This window comes from Eutrema salsugineum, unplaced genomic scaffold (assembly GCF_000478725.1).
Source record: "Eutrema salsugineum unplaced genomic scaffold, Eutsalg1_0 scaffold_10, whole genome shotgun sequence".
Lineage (NCBI taxonomy): Eukaryota > Viridiplantae > Streptophyta > Magnoliopsida > Brassicales > Brassicaceae > Eutrema > Eutrema salsugineum.
In genome coordinates, this window is record NW_006256908.1 from 4,999,365 (window position 1) to 5,016,692 (window position 17,328).

The following is a 17,328-nucleotide window of genomic DNA, read 5'->3' on the forward strand; positions in this document are numbered from 1 at the left end:
ATGGCTAATTTCTCCATAGCACAACCTCTCTCACTGCCACGTCATCCAACCTTCTCCAATCCGAATCAACCAACCACCAATAACGAACGCTCCCGCCACACTCTTTCTCTGATCGACCGATGTGCAGATCTCCGACAACTGAAGCAAATCCATGCCCAAATGGTCCGTACTGGTCTCTTCAACGACCATTACTCGGCTAGCAAGCTATTCGCCATCGCTGCACTCTCCCCCTTCGCGAGTCTCGATTACGCCTGCAAGGTGTTCGATCAAATTCCTCAACCAAACTCTTTCACTTGGAACACACTTATCCGTGCTTACGCTTCAGGACCAGACCCTTTACGGAGCATCTGTGTTTTCTTGGATATGGTTTCGGAGAGCCAGTGTTACCCGAACACGTACACTTTCCCTTTCCTCATCAAAGCCGCTGCTGAAGTTTCTTCTTTGTCTCTGGGTCAATCCCTTCACGGCATGGCGGTTAAGTCATCGGTTGGATGCGACGTTTTCGTGGCGAATTCTTTGATTCATTGTTACTTCTCCTGCGGTGATTTGGACTCGGCTTGTAAAGTGTTTACTACGATTCAAGAAAAGGACGTGGTTTCGTGGAATTCAATGATTACTGGGTTTGTGCAGAAGGGTTCTCCTGATAAGGCTTTGGAGCTGTTTAAGAAGATGGAGTCTGAGGAAGTTAAGGCAAGTCATGTGACGATGGTTGGTGTCTTGTCTGCTTGTGCAAAGTTGCGGAATCTGGAGTTTGGGAGGCAGGTTTGTTCTTACATCGAAGAAAACGGGGTGAAGATGAACTTGACGTTGGCTAATGCGATGCTTGATATGTACACAAAGTGTGGAAGCATAGAGGATGCAAAAAGGCTTTTCGATACAATGGAGGTGAAAGATAACGTCACGTGGACAACAATGCTTGATGGGTTTGCGATTTTGGAAGACTACGAAGCAGCTAGAGATGTTCTTAACTCTATGCCTAAGAAGGACATTGTTGCTTGGAATGCTCTGATATCCGCTTATGAGCAGAATGGTAAACCTAATGAGGCGCTTTTAGTTTTCCATGAGCTGCAGCTTCAGAAGAACATAAAGCTGAACCAGATTACTCTGGTAAGTACTCTATCGGCTTGTGCCCAGGTAGGAGCATTGGAATTAGGTAGATGGATCCATAGCTACATCAAAAAGCACGGCATAAGGTCGAATTTTTATGTTACAAGTGCATTGATTCATATGTATTCGAAATGTGGAGATCTTGTAAAGGCCCGTGAAGTGTTTAACACTGTAGAGAAGAGAGATGTGTTTGTGTGGAGCGCAATGATTGGTGGCTTGGCGATGCACGGATGTGGAAATGATGCCTTGGATATGTTTTACAAAATGCAAGAGGCTAATGTAAAGCCTAATGGTGTGACATTCACCAATGTCTTTTGTGCTTGTAGCCATAGTGGTTTGGTGGATGAGGCTGAGTCATTATTCAGCAAAATGGAATCTAATTATGGTATTGTCCCTGAGGACAAGCATTACGCTTGCATAGTTGATGTTCTTGGTCGCTCGGGTTATCTGGAAAAAGCTGTGAAGTTCATAGAGGCCATGCCGATTCCTCCAAGTGCTTCTGTCTGGGGAGCGCTTCTTGGAGCTTGCAAGATCCATGCCAATCTGAATCTTGCTGAAATGGCTTGTACACGATTGCTTGAGCTGGAACCTAGGAACGATGGTGCGCATGTTCTCCTATCAAACATATACGCTAAATCCGGGAAATGGGAAAGCGTTTCTGAGCTGAGGAAGCACATGAGAGTCACTGGACTGAAGAAAGAACCAGGATGCAGCTCAATTGAAATCAATGGGACGATTCATGAGTTTCTATCCGGAGACAACGAGCATCCGATGGCTGATAAGGTGTACGGGAAGTTAAACGAGGTTATGGAGAGATTGAAATCGAGTGGCTATGAGCCAGAGATGTCTCAGGTTCTGCAGCTCATCGACGAAGAAGAAACGAAGGAGCAATCTCTGAATCTGCACAGTGAGAAGCTGGCGATTTGTTATGGACTGATATCAACAGAAGCTCCAAAGGTGATTCGGGTTATTAAGAATCTAAGGGTGTGTGGAGATTGTCATTCAGTTGCTAAGCTAATATCTCAGGTCTATGATAGAGAGATAATAGTGAGGGACCGGTATCGGTTTCACCATTTTAGAAATGGTCAGTGTTCTTGTAACGATTTTTGGTGAACATTTTCACATTTTCAAGAAGTCAAAAATTTTGTATTTGTTCCACCTTGTGTATTACAATCATGTCAAGATCATCATTGTAGTGATATGGACTTCCTCTCTGTATCATGTGGAGATGTAGAGGTAAAATTTGTCACTTTCTCTCTAATCATTTTCAGTATTTGATAGTTGATTAAATCCCAGGATACTGCAGCACCATTATAGAACCATCATCAGTCAATTTCGAAATGTTGAAAACCATTTTCAATCTTTGATCCTGGTATGTTCTTCCATCTTGGATTTTGAAGATTGGTTGTTGGTTTATTTCACTGTTTCCAAAATTTATGATTAGGAGGTTTACACTTAAGAATTATGAAAGAGAATTCAAAATGGAAACATTATTTTATGGCTTTGACTATACCATTGGTGTTTTGGTGAATAAATAGCATCAATTTCGAAATATTTTACTAAATTCTATTATTATTATTATTGAGAACAAAACTCTGAAAATAGTCAATAGCATTCATTTTCTCCCTAAATTTGTTATGACTATCTTTTTTCCACTGCAATTATGGATATATAAATCTTGACTTTGAAAATAATATTTTGTTTATAGGCAACACATTAATATAAAAAGTTTTAATTTAGCCAATTAAAAATTCAACATCTAAAGAAAAATATAAACGGTTCGCAAAATTAGAGTAGGGAAAATAAAAACCAAAAAGGCGCGTTTTTATTTCTTCTTTGAATTGGAACATCTTGGTGGGCCCACATTGGTGTCTCAGTGTTGTTGCAGCTCAAAAAGGCATATAATTATTTCTTCATCTGTTTGGCCGCTTCCTTTCAGCTTTTGAAACTCGAGACTAATTTCTCACTCGTCACCTTTTTTTTTTATGTCCATCATCTTCTTCTCCTTCTTCCTCTGCTCTGATCTCTGTAAGTATTCATTTAACAAATTATTATCCCCAATTTCTCAACTGATGCGAGTAATTAATGTTTATCTTAAGTCCTACTTTATTTGCTTTTACGTTTCGATTCAAATTTCACTTTTGTTGTTTCCGATTGCTTAGAGATTTGGGCGTTGCTTTTGTTTCTGATGTTCATTCTGGGGTTTCTCCCTCCATTTCTATGATTTGAACTGTCTTAAGATCCTTTTCGAATCTTCTTCGGCGTATTTGAGATTTATTATTTTGAAATTTGGGAAATTAATTGATAAAAATTGTTTGGTTAGAGTAGGTTGCGTTCGTATTCAGGAACATTAAAACGCAAATGCAACGCGATCTCTTGGAACAACATTGTTTTTGTTTGGTCATTGATGTTTTATCTCCTCTTTGGTTTATGATTTTGCAGATTGATTGATTTTTTACGACGATGATAACAAAATGTCTAGGCTAAGTAAAGACATTGATTCAGCGTTTCAAGGTGTTGGAACTAAAGGGTAGGCTTGTTTTTTATGAGAATCCATGAAGTTAATGTTTTTTTTTACTCTTATGCTTAAATCATCTCTTCGTTAGTGGCTTGGAGATTTGGTGCATCTATGATAATAATCAGCTTATATCTATCCCCAAGTCTTCTTTCGGAAGATTCCACTCTGGAAATGCATACCTTATTCTCAGCGTAAGTTGTTGTATCTCGGACTTTAGTTTCTAGCTGTGAGTAACATATGATGAAATTTTGAAGTGTAGTGTGCCTAATAATACTTAAATTCTTATGATTTTATATGCCGTGATGTGTAGACGGCTTTGCGCAAGATCGGATCTCCACAGTATGACATTCACTATTGGCTGGGAAGTGATGCAAATGAGGTGTTGATTCTTTCTGAAAGTCATCCTCACATTTTCTTGACAACTTTTTTAATGGTGTTACGTTGTATGTGCCAACTAAAATCTGGTGTTTTGAAGGTGGACTCAACTCTGGCATCTGACAAAGCACTAGAGTTAGATGCAGCACTTGGATGTTGTACGGTGCAATACCGTGAAGTTCAAGGTCAAGAGACAGAGAAGTTTCTCTCATACTTCAAACCTTGTATTATACCTGTTCAAGGGAAGTATTCACCACAAAATGGATTGGCTGGCGAGACATACCATATCACCTTACTAATGTGCAAAGGAGACCATGCTGTTCGTGTTAAAGAGGTAAGGCGTGTTTCGACAGTAATGTTTTAGGGCACTGCCCGGTGAAAAACTGATATGAGGCTTGACATGTTTTTATGCTTGGATAAAGATGCGGGCTTGAAAATAAGATTCCCTATAATTTTTTTTCAAATCTAGTGCTTCAATAGTTCAATATATTATAGTCATATTTAGTTTATTGTACATTTTTCACTCTGAGTATGATTGATATTTCTTTCATGTTTAATCTACACAACTACACAAGGTGCCTTTTCTCCGGTCATCACTGAACCATGATGATGTATTCGTTCTCGATACTGCATCAAAAGTTTTCCTCTTTGCCGGTTGTAACTCAAGCACTCAGGAAAGAGCTAAAGCCCTGGAGGTTGTGGAATACATAAAGGATAACAAGCATGCCGGAAGATGTCAGGTCGCGACTATTGGTTAGATGTTTCTCTTCTGAACAACTCTTTTTGTTTTGGAATAGAGGTTTGAAAGTAAAGCAACAGCTAATCAATGCTGTTTACTGTAGAGGATGGAAAATTTTCAGGGGACTCAGATGCTGGTGAATTCTGGTCTTTCTTAGGTGGTTATGCTCCCATTCCCAAGTTTTCATCTTCTACTGATCATGAACAGACTCTAAGTACATGTGCAAAAATGTACTGGTGAGATATATGTCCCTGCTTTTGTTCAACATATGTCCCTACCCGAAATGCATGTGCTTTAAGGAGCTGTTTCAAAGACAGACCATCATTAATCATTTAAAGATCTTCCATCAAACAGGATAGATACTCGGGGAAATCTACATCCAACTGGAACATGTTCTTTGAAAAAAGATATGCTTGAGAAGAACAAATGCTACATGCTGGATTGTGACAGCGAAGTTTTTGTTTGGATGGGAAGAAACACATCACTCACAGAAAGGAAGACATCCATCTCTTCCTCAGAAGTAAGTAATTGTTGGTAAATATAAGATGATTGATATGGGAACACTTTTCGCTTTTGGCACCAATTTATTAGTCTCACACTATTGTGCATGACTTTAAAGATGTCGCTTGGAAAGTTGGAATGTGTTTCTTGTAGTTTCTGCCAGAGCATCTGAGAGGTCATTCCTAAAAAATGGTTTGGCATGTTGTTGTGCTCTAGGAATTTTTACGAAAGGAGGGACGCTCGACTAGCACAAGTCTAGTACTTCTAACGGAAGGACTAGAAAATTCTAGATTCAGGTCATTTTTTTATAAGTGGCCTCAGATAGCAGAGTCTAGCCTTTACAATGAAGGTCGAGAGAAAATGGCAGGTCTGTTTTATATTTCTCTGGTTCTGTAAAGAGGACAACAAAAAGGGAGTTGTTTATGAAAACTACATATATCAGATACTAAAATAAAAATCTAAACACTCTCATGCAGCAATGTTCAAACGGAAGGGATATGATGTTGCGGAGCTCCCTGATGAAGAGGATGAACCTCTCTATACAAATTGCCGAGGCGCCCTGAAGGTATACTTCATATCTAATACAAGTGACCAAACTGTCATAAACATCTCTGAGAATAAGCCTGATGAATGAGATTTTAAACTAATTTCAGGTTTGGCGTGTAGATGGTGATGAGGTCTCGCTTCTCTCCATTCCTGACCAGACGAAGCTATTCAGCGGAGATTGCTATATTTTGCAGTATAATTATACTTACAATGAAAGAAACGAACATCTATTATATGTATGGATCGGTTGTGAAAGCATGCAGGTACGCAAGCTGTAGCCTATACCTGTAGTTTTTACTGTCAGTCATTTGTGAGTTGTTCCTCTATAAGCTTCATTCTGTTCTTTTTTTTTGGCAGCAAGATAGATCTGATGCCATATCCAATGCTAGTGCCATTGCTGCTTCGACCAAGGGTGAATCTGTAATGGTTAGTTCCTAACCAGATTTCAAAATATTCACACTGTAAACCAGCTGACCTGTTTCATTCGACACTCTTCATCCAGTTTCATATACATCAGGGAAACGAACCTGCTCGCTTTTTCTCAATATTTCAGTCACTAGCTGTTTTTAAGGTCAGTTAGTAATACTCTCATGAACATATAGAACCTTAGATTCATTGATAAGTGACTGTACTACTACCTTCAATTACCGATCGTTACTTTTTCCAGGGCGGTTTGAGTAGACGGTACAAAATGTTTCTAGTAGAGAATGCAAACAAAGTTGAAATATCTAATGAGAGCAAGGCTTCTCTTTTCCGTGTTCAAGGGACAAGCCCAAGGAACATGCAAGCAATCCAAGTTAATCTAGTGGGTTCTTTCAGTACTCTCTGCAGTTCTGATTTGTCAAAATTACAATTTAGTAATATGTCTTTGGTCCTAGACTTATTGTTAAGCAAATAAAAATCGTCCACTGCAGGCAGCGGCCTCCTTGAACTCATCCTACTGTTATATATTACACAATGAAGCTTCTATCTTCACTTGGATTGGGAACCTTTCGTCAGTCTCTGATCATGATGTTCTTGACAGAATGCTTTATTTCCTTGATGTAAGTAGCATTAGCTCTTAGCTACTGTTTAGTAAGGTCATGACATACATGTGTTCCGGTTTATATGACGTAACAAGTCTGTTTCTTCGTTTCCATGCGCAGTCGTCTTGGCAACCCATATCCATGAGGGAAGGAAATGAACCAGACACATTTTGGGATTTTCTTGGTGGTAAGGCAGAGTACCCAAAAGAAAAGGAAATGAGAAAACAAATAGAGGAACCACGTTTATTAACATGTTCCTGGAGCTCAGGTAACAGTAAATATCTTTCCTTTTGCTTTTTGTCATCTTACATTATTGTTTGGTTCTGCCATTGTTCAGCTCTAAACACTTTTATTATGCCTAACGCAAGAGTGGTCCATGACTGATTTGCCACTTCTGTTTAGATGTACTCAAGGTACGAATCATGCGTGTATTAATGCTATATTTGAAATGATTACAGATCAGCTCTCGGAATACTCTTATCTGATACAATCATGTGTGTATTAATGCTATATCTGCATGACGTTCAGGTAAAAGAAATATACAATTTTGTGCAAGACGATTTAACTACCGAAGATGTATTACTGCTTGACTGCCAAAGTGAAGTATATGTTTGGATTGGATTAAACTCAAACATAAAGTCGAAGCAACAAGCTCTTACTCTTGGTCTGGTAATTTTTCCTCTTTATTTGGCCTTCCAAGTGCTACGTTTGCTGTTTTTTGGTGGAACTTCTTCACAGACATCAAAACAATCACATGCTTTGGTTATTTCATTTTCTTGGGCTACTCTTTCCTGCTCGCATAAAGCCATGACTTCAAACAAATAATTAGACTATTCCTTTTTTTGTGTTTCTTAGTCCATTCTATTTGTGAGATGCAGAAATTCCTTGAGATGGACATTCTGGAGGAAGGCTTAACCGTAATGACTCCTCTATATGTTGTCACAGAAGGCCACGAGCCACCATTTTTTACCCGTTTCTTTGAGTGGGTTCCTGAAAAGGCAAACGTAAGGCATCTCTTTCCATGTTGAAGTCACCTCAAACAGAGCGTTGGGAGATCCCAAAATGTTTTTATAGTAGTCTACTGAATGTAAAAGTTTTGGGGTTTTGTATACTTCCACTAATAATCTGCATTGGAACATTGCAGATGCACGGTAATTCATTTGAAAGGAAGCTTGCTAGTCTGAAAGGAAAGAAGCCAAGCACTATGGTAAGTCTCATTTGTAAAATAACTTAGTTGTGGAATACGTAAACTTGGGAATGCGAAATGAGGCTATGTCTGTTTTAAGTAGCTACAATGTTTGTGCTTTCAGAGATCTAGTGGAAGCCCGTGGAGATCACACTCGAAGGAGAACGCATCTCGTGATTCACGAAGCCGATCTGTGAGCTCAAACGGATCAGAGCGAGGAGTATCACCTTGCTCAATCGAAAAGGTTTCAAGTTTGATCTCTGCAGAAGACAGAAAAAGCAGCAGAAACTCCACTCCAGTTGTCAAAAAGCTTTTCTCAGAATCTCTTTCAGTGGATACTAGTAATGGTAAGGTTTCATATTTCCACCATTTCGCTGAAACTCTTGGCTTTATAAACTCATAAGTATCAGAAGAATGTAACAGTCTTTGGATGATGCAGGGTAGCAGCAACAAATATTTCAATTTTTCTCAATACTGTTGTAATTGCAATTAAGTTCTTTGATTCTCGAAATCTCATATCAAAGCACTGATTTCTGATGCAGGGTCGGCGAGCTCCAGTTCAGACATCTCCAAAGAGAATACACTCGGAGGAATCAATCTCGATCCTAGTCTAGAGTCACTTGCATATTCATACGAACAGCTTAGAGTTGATTCTAAGGAGCCAGTGACAGATATAGATGCAACAAGAAGAGAGGTAATCCTGCAGTTCCATATAGTAATTTAGATCTAACTATGTATATAACTTACGACCTATAATGCAATATTCAATTTTGTCTTTCAGGCGTACCTAACAGATAAAGAGTTCGAAGAAAGATTTAAAATGACAAAATCAGAGTTCTATGCACTTGCAAAATGGAAACAGAACAAACTCAAAATGTCTCTCCATCTTTTCTAAAAAAGACCTCACATACAACAACGGTAAGATCTTTGGAGCAAGATATTTTTTAGGATTTTACCAAATGTAACTGTAGTGCGTCTGTGTAGTGCAATGACCTTCCTGATATAAGTTGACGCTTGTTTGTTACAAATCATAACATCAAATAAAGAGACACCTAAATATTATCGAGGAAATTGAACCAATAATGTAATCTCTTGATCGTCTAGTTACCAATTGTTAAGAAATGATTGTTTCTGCTTTAGTACAGTGTTTAGAGAAAAATTATCTACATTTTGTGGTTCCATTACAGCTACATCCAAAGCTAATTTCTGGAATTACAGAAAGTATATGTTTTAATTTTTACAACACAAATAACTATAACAATAAACTTGTTATCCATCTATGCCTTATATGATTATACCACACAAATACCTTTCATAATACTGCAGCCAAAAGGATGACGTATTGGGGAGTGACTTGAAATATGCTCTGAAAAATCATCGGAATCTGAAAAAGGTTCGTCCTTTGCTTCTTGATCCTTCAGCTTCATCATCGAATTTGACCGGCGAGAACTGAAATCTTACCCAAAATGGATCGAAACCAAAGACCCAGAAGCATCCTGGATTCATTAGGTGAAGAACTCATCGGAATCCTCACGCCTGTCTCGATATGTATGTTCACCGTCGTTCTTCTCGTCTGTGTCCTAAACTCCGACCCATCTTCCTCCTCCGCCTCTTTCTCCTCCATAGCCACCGCAGCTTACGCCGAGAGCGATTCCGATTCCTCCTGGGACAAATTCGTAGGCGCCGCCTTGAACTCCCTCGTTTTCGTCGCTGCGATCACTGTCGCAACGTTCGTCCTCGTGCTTCTCTTCTACCTCAGATGCGTTAGTTTCCTTAAATTCTACATGGGTTTCTCAGCTTTCATCGTTTTAGGGAACTTAGGTGGAGAAATCTTAGTCTTGCTCATTGATCGTTTCAGATTCCCAATAGATTCCATCACTTTCCTCATCCTTCTCTTCAATCTCTCCGTCGTCGGTGTATTCGCCGTGTTCATGTCGAAATTCTCGATTTTGATCACTCAAGGTTACTTAGTTGTGATCGGGGTCTTAGTCGCTTACTTCTTCACGCTATTACCTGAATGGACAACTTGGGTCCTTCTCGTTGCTTTGGCACTCTACGACATTGCTGCTGTTCTTTTACCTGTTGGTCCATTACGTCTCCTTGTGGAAATGGCTATATCGAGAGACGAAGATATCCCAGCTTTGGTCTACGAAGCAAGACCTGTGATCCGAAATGACTCACGTTTGGTTCAGAGGAGAGTTTGGAGAGAACGGAGATCTAACCAGAATGGTTCCAATGATATTGAGAACACTAGTCGAGACGAAGTAGTAAGAGTAGTTAGAGCAGAAGCAGAAGAAGAAGAACATGTGGGTTCGAGTGAGAGATCAGAGATATCTGTGCCATTGATTGATCGTAGTAGACCTGATCAAGCTGAGAATTCAGAGACTTTTCTTGAAGGAATTGGGTTGGGATCATCAGGTGCTATCAAGTTAGGACTTGGGGATTTCATCTTCTATAGTGTTTTGGTTGGAAGAGCTGCGATGTATGATTTGATGACGGTTTACGCATGTTACTTGGCGATCATTGCCGGTTTAGGTGTCACGTTGATGCTTCTGTCTGTGTATCAGAAGGCTTTACCGGCTCTTCCTGTGTCGATCATGCTAGGCGTTGTGTTTTACTTTTTGGCGAGGTTATTACTCGAAGTTTTCGTTGTGCAGTGTTCTTCAAACCTTGTGATGTTCTGAGGATGAATTTGATGTAAACTTTTGAGTACAGTTTCATTTGTTTCGTGTTTGGTTTTGATTGATTTTACTATTGAAGCATGATAGTGTGTTCGTCCTCAACATGAGTTCATATCAACTTCTTTTTAACTCGTCTGTGAAACTGAAATAATTAGCAAATGAGTTTGGTTTTAAATTATCCATAGCAGGAAAAAAACAAGATCATCTCCTAAAAGAACATTTCGCCTGTTAATGATTCGGTTTCAAAGAGAGATATCAGAAGAAATGGATTTGACATTTTGATGAAACTCTAGGAAGCCTCATAAGAGCATTGGTGATTCTCTGGTACTTGTTATTGACACTGTTGTCTTCTCGGTGAATCTCAGCTTCAACACCAACCTTGACAGTTTCGAGACATTTCAAATTTCCCAAGAAGTGCCTCATCTGTTTCCGTTCTCTACGAGTTCCTCCATACCCTGAAATCTTTAGAACCTTCACTTGACATGTCGATAAACAGCATACTTCCTCCTGGAACCTCTTCTTCCTCTTCTTCTGAGGGATGCAAACACAGGCGACCCCGCATCTATCTGTAACTTGGTGCACAAGACCCTGAAAAGCATAGCGACGCAGGCAAAATTCATGTACAATAATCTAGCAATCAAACGAATAAAGTATGTGTGTGCGTATCAACCGAAATAGGTATTTACCTTGATGACTAAAGTTTCAAGGTTTGGAGAGTTGTTGAGGAGAAGTGGCACCACTTGCCAGCCTCTTTTTTTGTCACTCTCAAAAGATAAAGTTAGGAGGTTTTGAAAGACCGGCATTGATTTACAGAAAAAGTGAAATACCTGATTGATCATCAAAGCCAAAACAATTATATAACATATAGAAACTGAGACTTTACTAGCTAGCATTAGATTTCATTATGCAATTCAAACTGAAATAATAAAAAAACAAGTGGTTAAACTGACCTCAAGAGAAGTAGGAGACAAGTGAAGAGTTTTAATGTTGTTTATCCCTGCAACCAGATCCGTAACATTACCCAAATCCTCTGCATCACTTTCCTCTGTATCATAATCCTCACCAAAAACACCATCATCATCATCATCATCATCATTTTCACCACAGCCAACCTCCTGTACATAACTACTTCCATCATCCTCATCACAACCACTGTCATTGTCATCTTCTGTCTTATCATCCTCACCACCATTACTATCATCATCAATACCATCATCACCATCCACAATTAACTTTCGCTCCCAACATGATCGAATATCCAGTCTAGCTTCCACAAGCGAGCCTAAATCAACAACATACTGTCCCGTGACATAACCAGAATAGTCAAGATACACAAGACTTGGTGTCCGAAACCACTCAGTATCGGGTGTCCGAAACCAGTCAGTATCGGAAACATCACCCGGAAAATGGTAAGAGATGGTTAGCCGCTTAATGGAAGGACTTGACACAGGAATGGAAGGACACGACGCCATGTAATTCCAAGACGAGAAATCACTATAACGTATGACTAATTCCTCAAGCGCAGGGCAGCCAGAGATGAGAAACGCATACATCTCATAATATATCTTCACGGAGTTTTCGCTATACACAAACCAAACTGAGAGAGAAAGTGTTTTTAGCGCTGGGAAAAACACTCCCCCAGGAGGAAGAACAACATCAGGATAAAACCCATTGGCTAATGTGAGCCTAACCAGTGTGTTGCTCGTGAAGAACTCGGTTACTAGACAATGCATACATACCGTCTCCAAGTGAAGTTCCAATAAGCCACGCTCCAGGACAGTGCGAATCCAGCTGTCCACTCGAGATTTTTCATGCTTATGTTGACATTTGAGAGAGAATCTCTTGACGATTGAAGAGCTGCTTAAGAGAGCGAGTGTTTTGTCCACGAAATCAGAGAAGCCACGAGGATCACCACTTGCGTCATTGAAATCAAGGCTGTCCACAAGCGGAAGCAGATTCCTCCACCTCTTGGACAGAACCGATGTGGAAGCAGCAAGCTTTGTCGGAAGCAAAGACATGATTTTGCCGAGAACCTCATCTGGTAGGCTGCTAATTAAATCTCTAGAACCCATGGAGACTCTTTGCGGAGACATAGATGATTAGGGTTTTTAGTTGTACCTAATATCCAACGAGAAATTCGAGTTAGGTCACACAAGTTAGAATATTTTTCGTCTCAATCCCAAAAGGGAAAATACCCAGACAAGGATATCAACAAATTTAAGGAAAGGGATCAAATGTGATTCCTCAGAACCTATAACAGGCCAGAGTAATTCAAAACGATGTCGTTGAGGTCGAAAATAGAGGGATATGTAGTAAACTTACGATTGGGAAGAAAACCAGAAGAGGCAAGGACTACGGATGTAACAGAGAGGATCGGAGAAGAAGAAGCGTGCTTGCCTTGGTTTGAGAGGAATCGACATGGTGATAAAGAACGCAGCGTTTTACCAGTAATGACGTGGCACATTTTTTTGGGAATACTTTTTAAAAAAATATCCTTCACTTTAAAATTTTGGCCAAAAACGCACCAATATTTGAATATTTTTTTTTGCTCAAAAATATAGAACAAACAGTTAACTTTAAGACACAATGAATATGTTGCACAAAAAATTATAAAAAGACACATTGGATGTGTAATTCTTTTCCAGAAACATGCTGAAACTCTTTCAGTTCATCGATTGCAGAACTACACAGAAATATTATAGGTTTGATTACGATGATGAAATTTGAAAATACATATATGTTCTAATTGTTTTTAGTGGAGACCATACATGCTAGGCCAATTTTTGGAGCTTAACCTCACATACTCCTTTCCCTTATAAGAAATTCTCATATACTCTTTCTATCTCTATATTTTGTTTTTGATTTTCTTTTTAATACAAAAGGGTATAAAAAGACCAAAAAACCATTAATGAATAACCAAATTACATATCCAACCGGACTCAAACCAGATCCAATTTAATTAACCGAAATGATTAAAATAAACCAATTTAATTATTTTAAACCAACCTTTAAACCAACCAATTTAATTAAACCAGAAAGCAAACCTAAACCTAAACCCTACCCCCTAAAAATCGGATCTATTCCCGCCTCCTTCGTCTCCCCTCTTCGATCGATTCCATTATCTCCATACTCCATCATTTTCGGACTCTTCGATTCATCATCTTCTTCCATCATAATCGTCTTCTTCCATCATCTTCTTCCTCTTCGATTAAATCCCCACACTCTTCTCTCACCGCCACTCACTCGCACTCACTCTCCACTCTTCACCCTTCAGATTTAGGGTCGTCGCCGTCGCCGTTTTAGGCTTGCCACCACCGCCGTTTCACACTTCCGTCATCGCCCGAACAGGTATCTTCTAGGCTTAAGAGTAATTAAAACATGAATTTATGATTTTCTTCCCTCAACCCTAAACCCCAACTGATTTCTGATTTTTTGTTTCAGAATTTTTGGAGGATGTCGACTAGGGGTTCACCTTCTCAACCAGAGAGATCTGAGGCTGAGTATGCTACTGCATCAGAAGAAGGATTGGGTTCAAACTCAAATGTTGATCCATTACAACCGGTATGTAGTTTAGTACAACTAGAATTATCGTGTACAATTGAGTTTTGCTTGTGGTCTACCGGTTAGTACAACTGGAATTATCGCGTACAGCTGATTTTGTGCTTGTGGTTGAACGAAATGTAGTTTAGTACAACTGGAATTATCGCGTACAACTGATATTTGCTTGTGGTTGAACGAAATGTAGTTTAGTACAACTGGAATTATCGCGTACAACTGATTTTTGCTTGTGGTTGAACGAAATGTAGTTTAGTACAACTGGAATTATCGCGTACAACTTATTTTTTTGGTTTTGGTTGTAACAAGAATACTAGTTGTACCAATACACTTATATTCACTTATCCTATGCGTTTTGATTGCAGCAAGAGGACGTCTCAATACCGATGGAACCTCGAGGTTTATTCTTCAAGCAAAGCGAGTATCGGTTATACCCGAAGCTTTAATCAAGGTGTGAAACCTTTAATTTCATGGAAGTCTTCAAGAGGCTTGATATCTCAGAGAGAAACTGGTTTGAGAACCACCCACAATTCAAGCATATTGTCCACATGTTTATCCAGAAGAATAGAATGTTAATGGGAATGTGGATGTTGCTTCTCCGAACAGCAGTGACAGACAAGCAGCGGCAGTGTTGGTTTGTTGTGAATGGTGTGCCTGTTCGGTATTCAATCAGAGAACACGGCCTTCTTTCAGGATTATTCTGCCACCATTATCCAGCCGACTATGAGCAGTTAGGGAGTATGTATTTTGTGGAGGAGCAGTTTGGAAAGACCAATATTGAGGTCAAAGAGGTGCGTGAGAAGCTGGAATCAATGGATTTCATTGAAGGTTGTACTGATCGGTTGAAGATGGTTGTACTTTTCTTCTTAGCAACTGTCATCAAAGGAAAGTCCAAGAAATATGGTGGATCCATAGACCCATTCATTCTCCGAGTGGTGGATGATCTGGATCTGTGTGAAACGTTTCCCTGGGGTCGTTTCACTTTTGATGACGTCTTAGCTGAGGTTGCACATCTGGTGGATCATTTTGGAGGATCTGTTCGAGGGAATTGGACTTTTCCGGGGTTCATATTGCCTTTAGAGGTAATGTTATATGTTTTAAATTCAGTATAACTTGTACAACTAAAAATCGTAGTATTAGTACAACTAGTATTCTTGGTTCAACTTGATATAGTGTATAGGTAGTAGTATTGGTACAACTCGTGTTTCGGGTACAACTAGTTGAACTGGTATTATTGGTAGAACTGGCATAACTAGTACGATTATATGTGCAGATTTTGGCGTTTGAATCTATCCCGGTTCTAAAAGCAGCATTTCAAGAAAAAGTTGGGAATGCAGATGGTGATTGTCCAAAAATGTGCAAGTGGAAGTTTAAGAGAACAGGCAAAACAGGATTTTCTTTAGCTGATATTTATGAAGTGCTTGGAGATACAAAGGTTTAGGAGTCTCCTTTCATTTTATATTTATACATTATTAGAGATTTAGTTTAATTTAATTTTTGTTTTTCGTTAAACAGGATATTATCAGTATCTTGGTACCTGAAGATGGAGAAGCCAAACTCTTGCTTGACATCCTAGACGAGCATGTATGGGATGACTTCGAAGTAGGAGAGGATGATGCTGTTTTTGACCCTGTTGTTGATAGTTGGCACACGATTTTAGTCCAACAAAAGAAGAAGATACACTTGAAGGATCTGTACCTATTAGATGTTAAATCCCGAGAAGACCAGCCATTGCCCAAACCGACAGATACTGAAGCGGTAGGAAGTGAGGATGTGTTGAAGAAGATGGAAGAAGGGTTTATAAAGATTAACGAGAAAATGGAAGAAGGGTTTAGGAAGATTAATGAGAAGGTTCATGAGATGGACACAAGACTGAAGTCTGTAGAAATGAAAATAGCTGATCAAAGGAGAGATTCAGATTTTATGGATTTTCAGTATGAAGATGTGGGGAGAGTGTATGAAACAGGTGGAGGATCAAATGCAAGAGGTAAAAAAAGATATTTATTTCTTTCCTCGCTCATAAGTGTATGTTCAAAAACAAAATTATTTTGCAATGTAGGTGATAAGGGTATGGAGAAGACACCTGCAGAGGAGACTAGGGACGCACCTGCACCTGCACCTGTACCTGCGGAGGAGACCAGGGACGCACCTGCACCTGTACCTGCGGAGGAGACCAGGGACGCACCTGCACCTATACCTGCGGAGGAGACCACAGACGTACCTGCACCTGCAGTGGAGACCACAAACGCACCTACACCTGTACCTGCGGAGACTCCTAAACCACCAGCAAAGAAACCACGCTACAAAATATGTATGCGGAAGAGTGCTGAGGCTAAAAGGACGGCAGAGCTCATTAGGAATAGGAGAAAGGGTAAACCATCGAGGCATATATCCACTCCTTACAAAAATGATGCACCAGGAGAAAGGAAGAAACGAGAGGCTGAAAAAAAGAAGTAGAAGAAACAAGTTTTTTTTTGTTTTTGTTGAAACTAGTTATTGGTTTTTGGTGAAACTTGTAGATGGTTTAGGTTGAAACTAGTAGGAGGTTTTTTATGTTTGGTGAAACAGGTTTTAGTTAAAACTACTAGGAGGTTTATTGTTTTAATTAAATTATGTTTTCAGATTTTTTAGTACAACTGGTATTATTGCGTACAACTAGTGTTGTTGAAACTAGAACAAAAGGAATTTTTCAGGCCCAAAAACCACATGTGCGCCGTCAAATTACACGAGCGCCGTCAAATTACACGAGCGCCGTCAAATTACACGAGCGCCAGCAAAATAATTATAAAAATAATTAATTACTTTTTTCGCGCCGTCAAATAATATACAAAGTTGTACCCAAGTAGGTAAGTTGTACTCTATTTTTTTTTATTACACAGAGTTGTACTTTCATAGATAAAACGATTTTATTAGTTATATCGTACTAGAAATTACATTTTTATAGTTGTACTTTTGAAAATAGTTAATAATAAGACATTTAAGACACATATAGATAATTAAATGTATAAAATTATGTTTTTTTGTTAAATTTCTTATAACTATATAGCATTAGTTGTAATAGTTGTCATAGAAATATAAGGTATATGTTATGAAAA

The 17,328-nt window shown here is 39.2% G+C and overlaps 4 protein-coding genes across 4 annotated transcripts; 3 read left to right on the forward strand and 1 right to left on the reverse strand.

Annotated features, from left to right (window-relative positions):
- On the forward strand, nucleotides 1-2,294 carry LOC18027782 (pentatricopeptide repeat-containing protein At2g29760, chloroplastic). The gene has a single exon (XM_006409973.2). It carries the CDS (start codon nucleotides 1-3, stop codon nucleotides 2,218-2,220), a length of 2,220 nt encoding a protein of 739 aa, XP_006410036.1. The 3' UTR covers nucleotides 2,221-2,294.
- A 797-nt stretch (nucleotides 2,295-3,091) lies between these two features.
- On the forward strand, nucleotides 3,092-9,059 carry LOC18027783 (villin-1). The gene is made up of 23 exons (XM_024147964.1): nucleotides 3,092-3,135; nucleotides 3,550-3,637; nucleotides 3,714-3,816; nucleotides 3,936-4,004; nucleotides 4,101-4,334; nucleotides 4,576-4,753; nucleotides 4,843-4,975; nucleotides 5,094-5,259; nucleotides 5,457-5,607; nucleotides 5,717-5,805; nucleotides 5,894-6,049; nucleotides 6,144-6,212; nucleotides 6,289-6,357; nucleotides 6,454-6,591; nucleotides 6,701-6,829; nucleotides 6,932-7,079; nucleotides 7,214-7,224; nucleotides 7,340-7,480; nucleotides 7,690-7,815; nucleotides 7,956-8,018; nucleotides 8,122-8,344; nucleotides 8,540-8,691; nucleotides 8,779-9,059. The coding sequence occupies exons 2-23, from the start codon at nucleotides 3,582-3,584 to the stop codon at nucleotides 8,890-8,892; spliced, it is 2,718 nt and encodes a 905-aa protein (XP_024003732.1). The 5' UTR covers nucleotides 3,092-3,135; nucleotides 3,550-3,581; the 3' UTR covers nucleotides 8,893-9,059.
- Nucleotides 9,060-9,312: 253 nt separating this feature from the next.
- Nucleotides 9,313-10,711, forward strand: LOC18027784 (presenilin-like protein At2g29900). The gene has a single exon (XM_006409975.2). The coding sequence runs from the start codon at nucleotides 9,464-9,466 to the stop codon at nucleotides 10,679-10,681; it is 1,218 nt and encodes a 405-aa protein (XP_006410038.1). The 5' UTR covers nucleotides 9,313-9,463; the 3' UTR covers nucleotides 10,682-10,711.
- A 115-nt stretch (nucleotides 10,712-10,826) lies between these two features.
- On the reverse strand, nucleotides 10,827-13,072 carry LOC18027785 (F-box/LRR-repeat protein At2g29930). The gene is made up of 4 exons (XM_006409976.2): nucleotides 13,001-13,072; nucleotides 11,629-12,796; nucleotides 11,365-11,505; nucleotides 10,827-11,266 (listed from the first exon to the last, which is right to left on the reverse strand). Exons 2-4 carry the CDS (start codon nucleotides 12,769-12,771, stop codon nucleotides 10,934-10,936), a joined length of 1,617 nt encoding a protein of 538 aa, XP_006410039.1. The 5' UTR covers nucleotides 12,772-12,796; nucleotides 13,001-13,072; the 3' UTR covers nucleotides 10,827-10,933.
- Nucleotides 13,073-17,328: the final 4,256 nt, after the last annotated feature.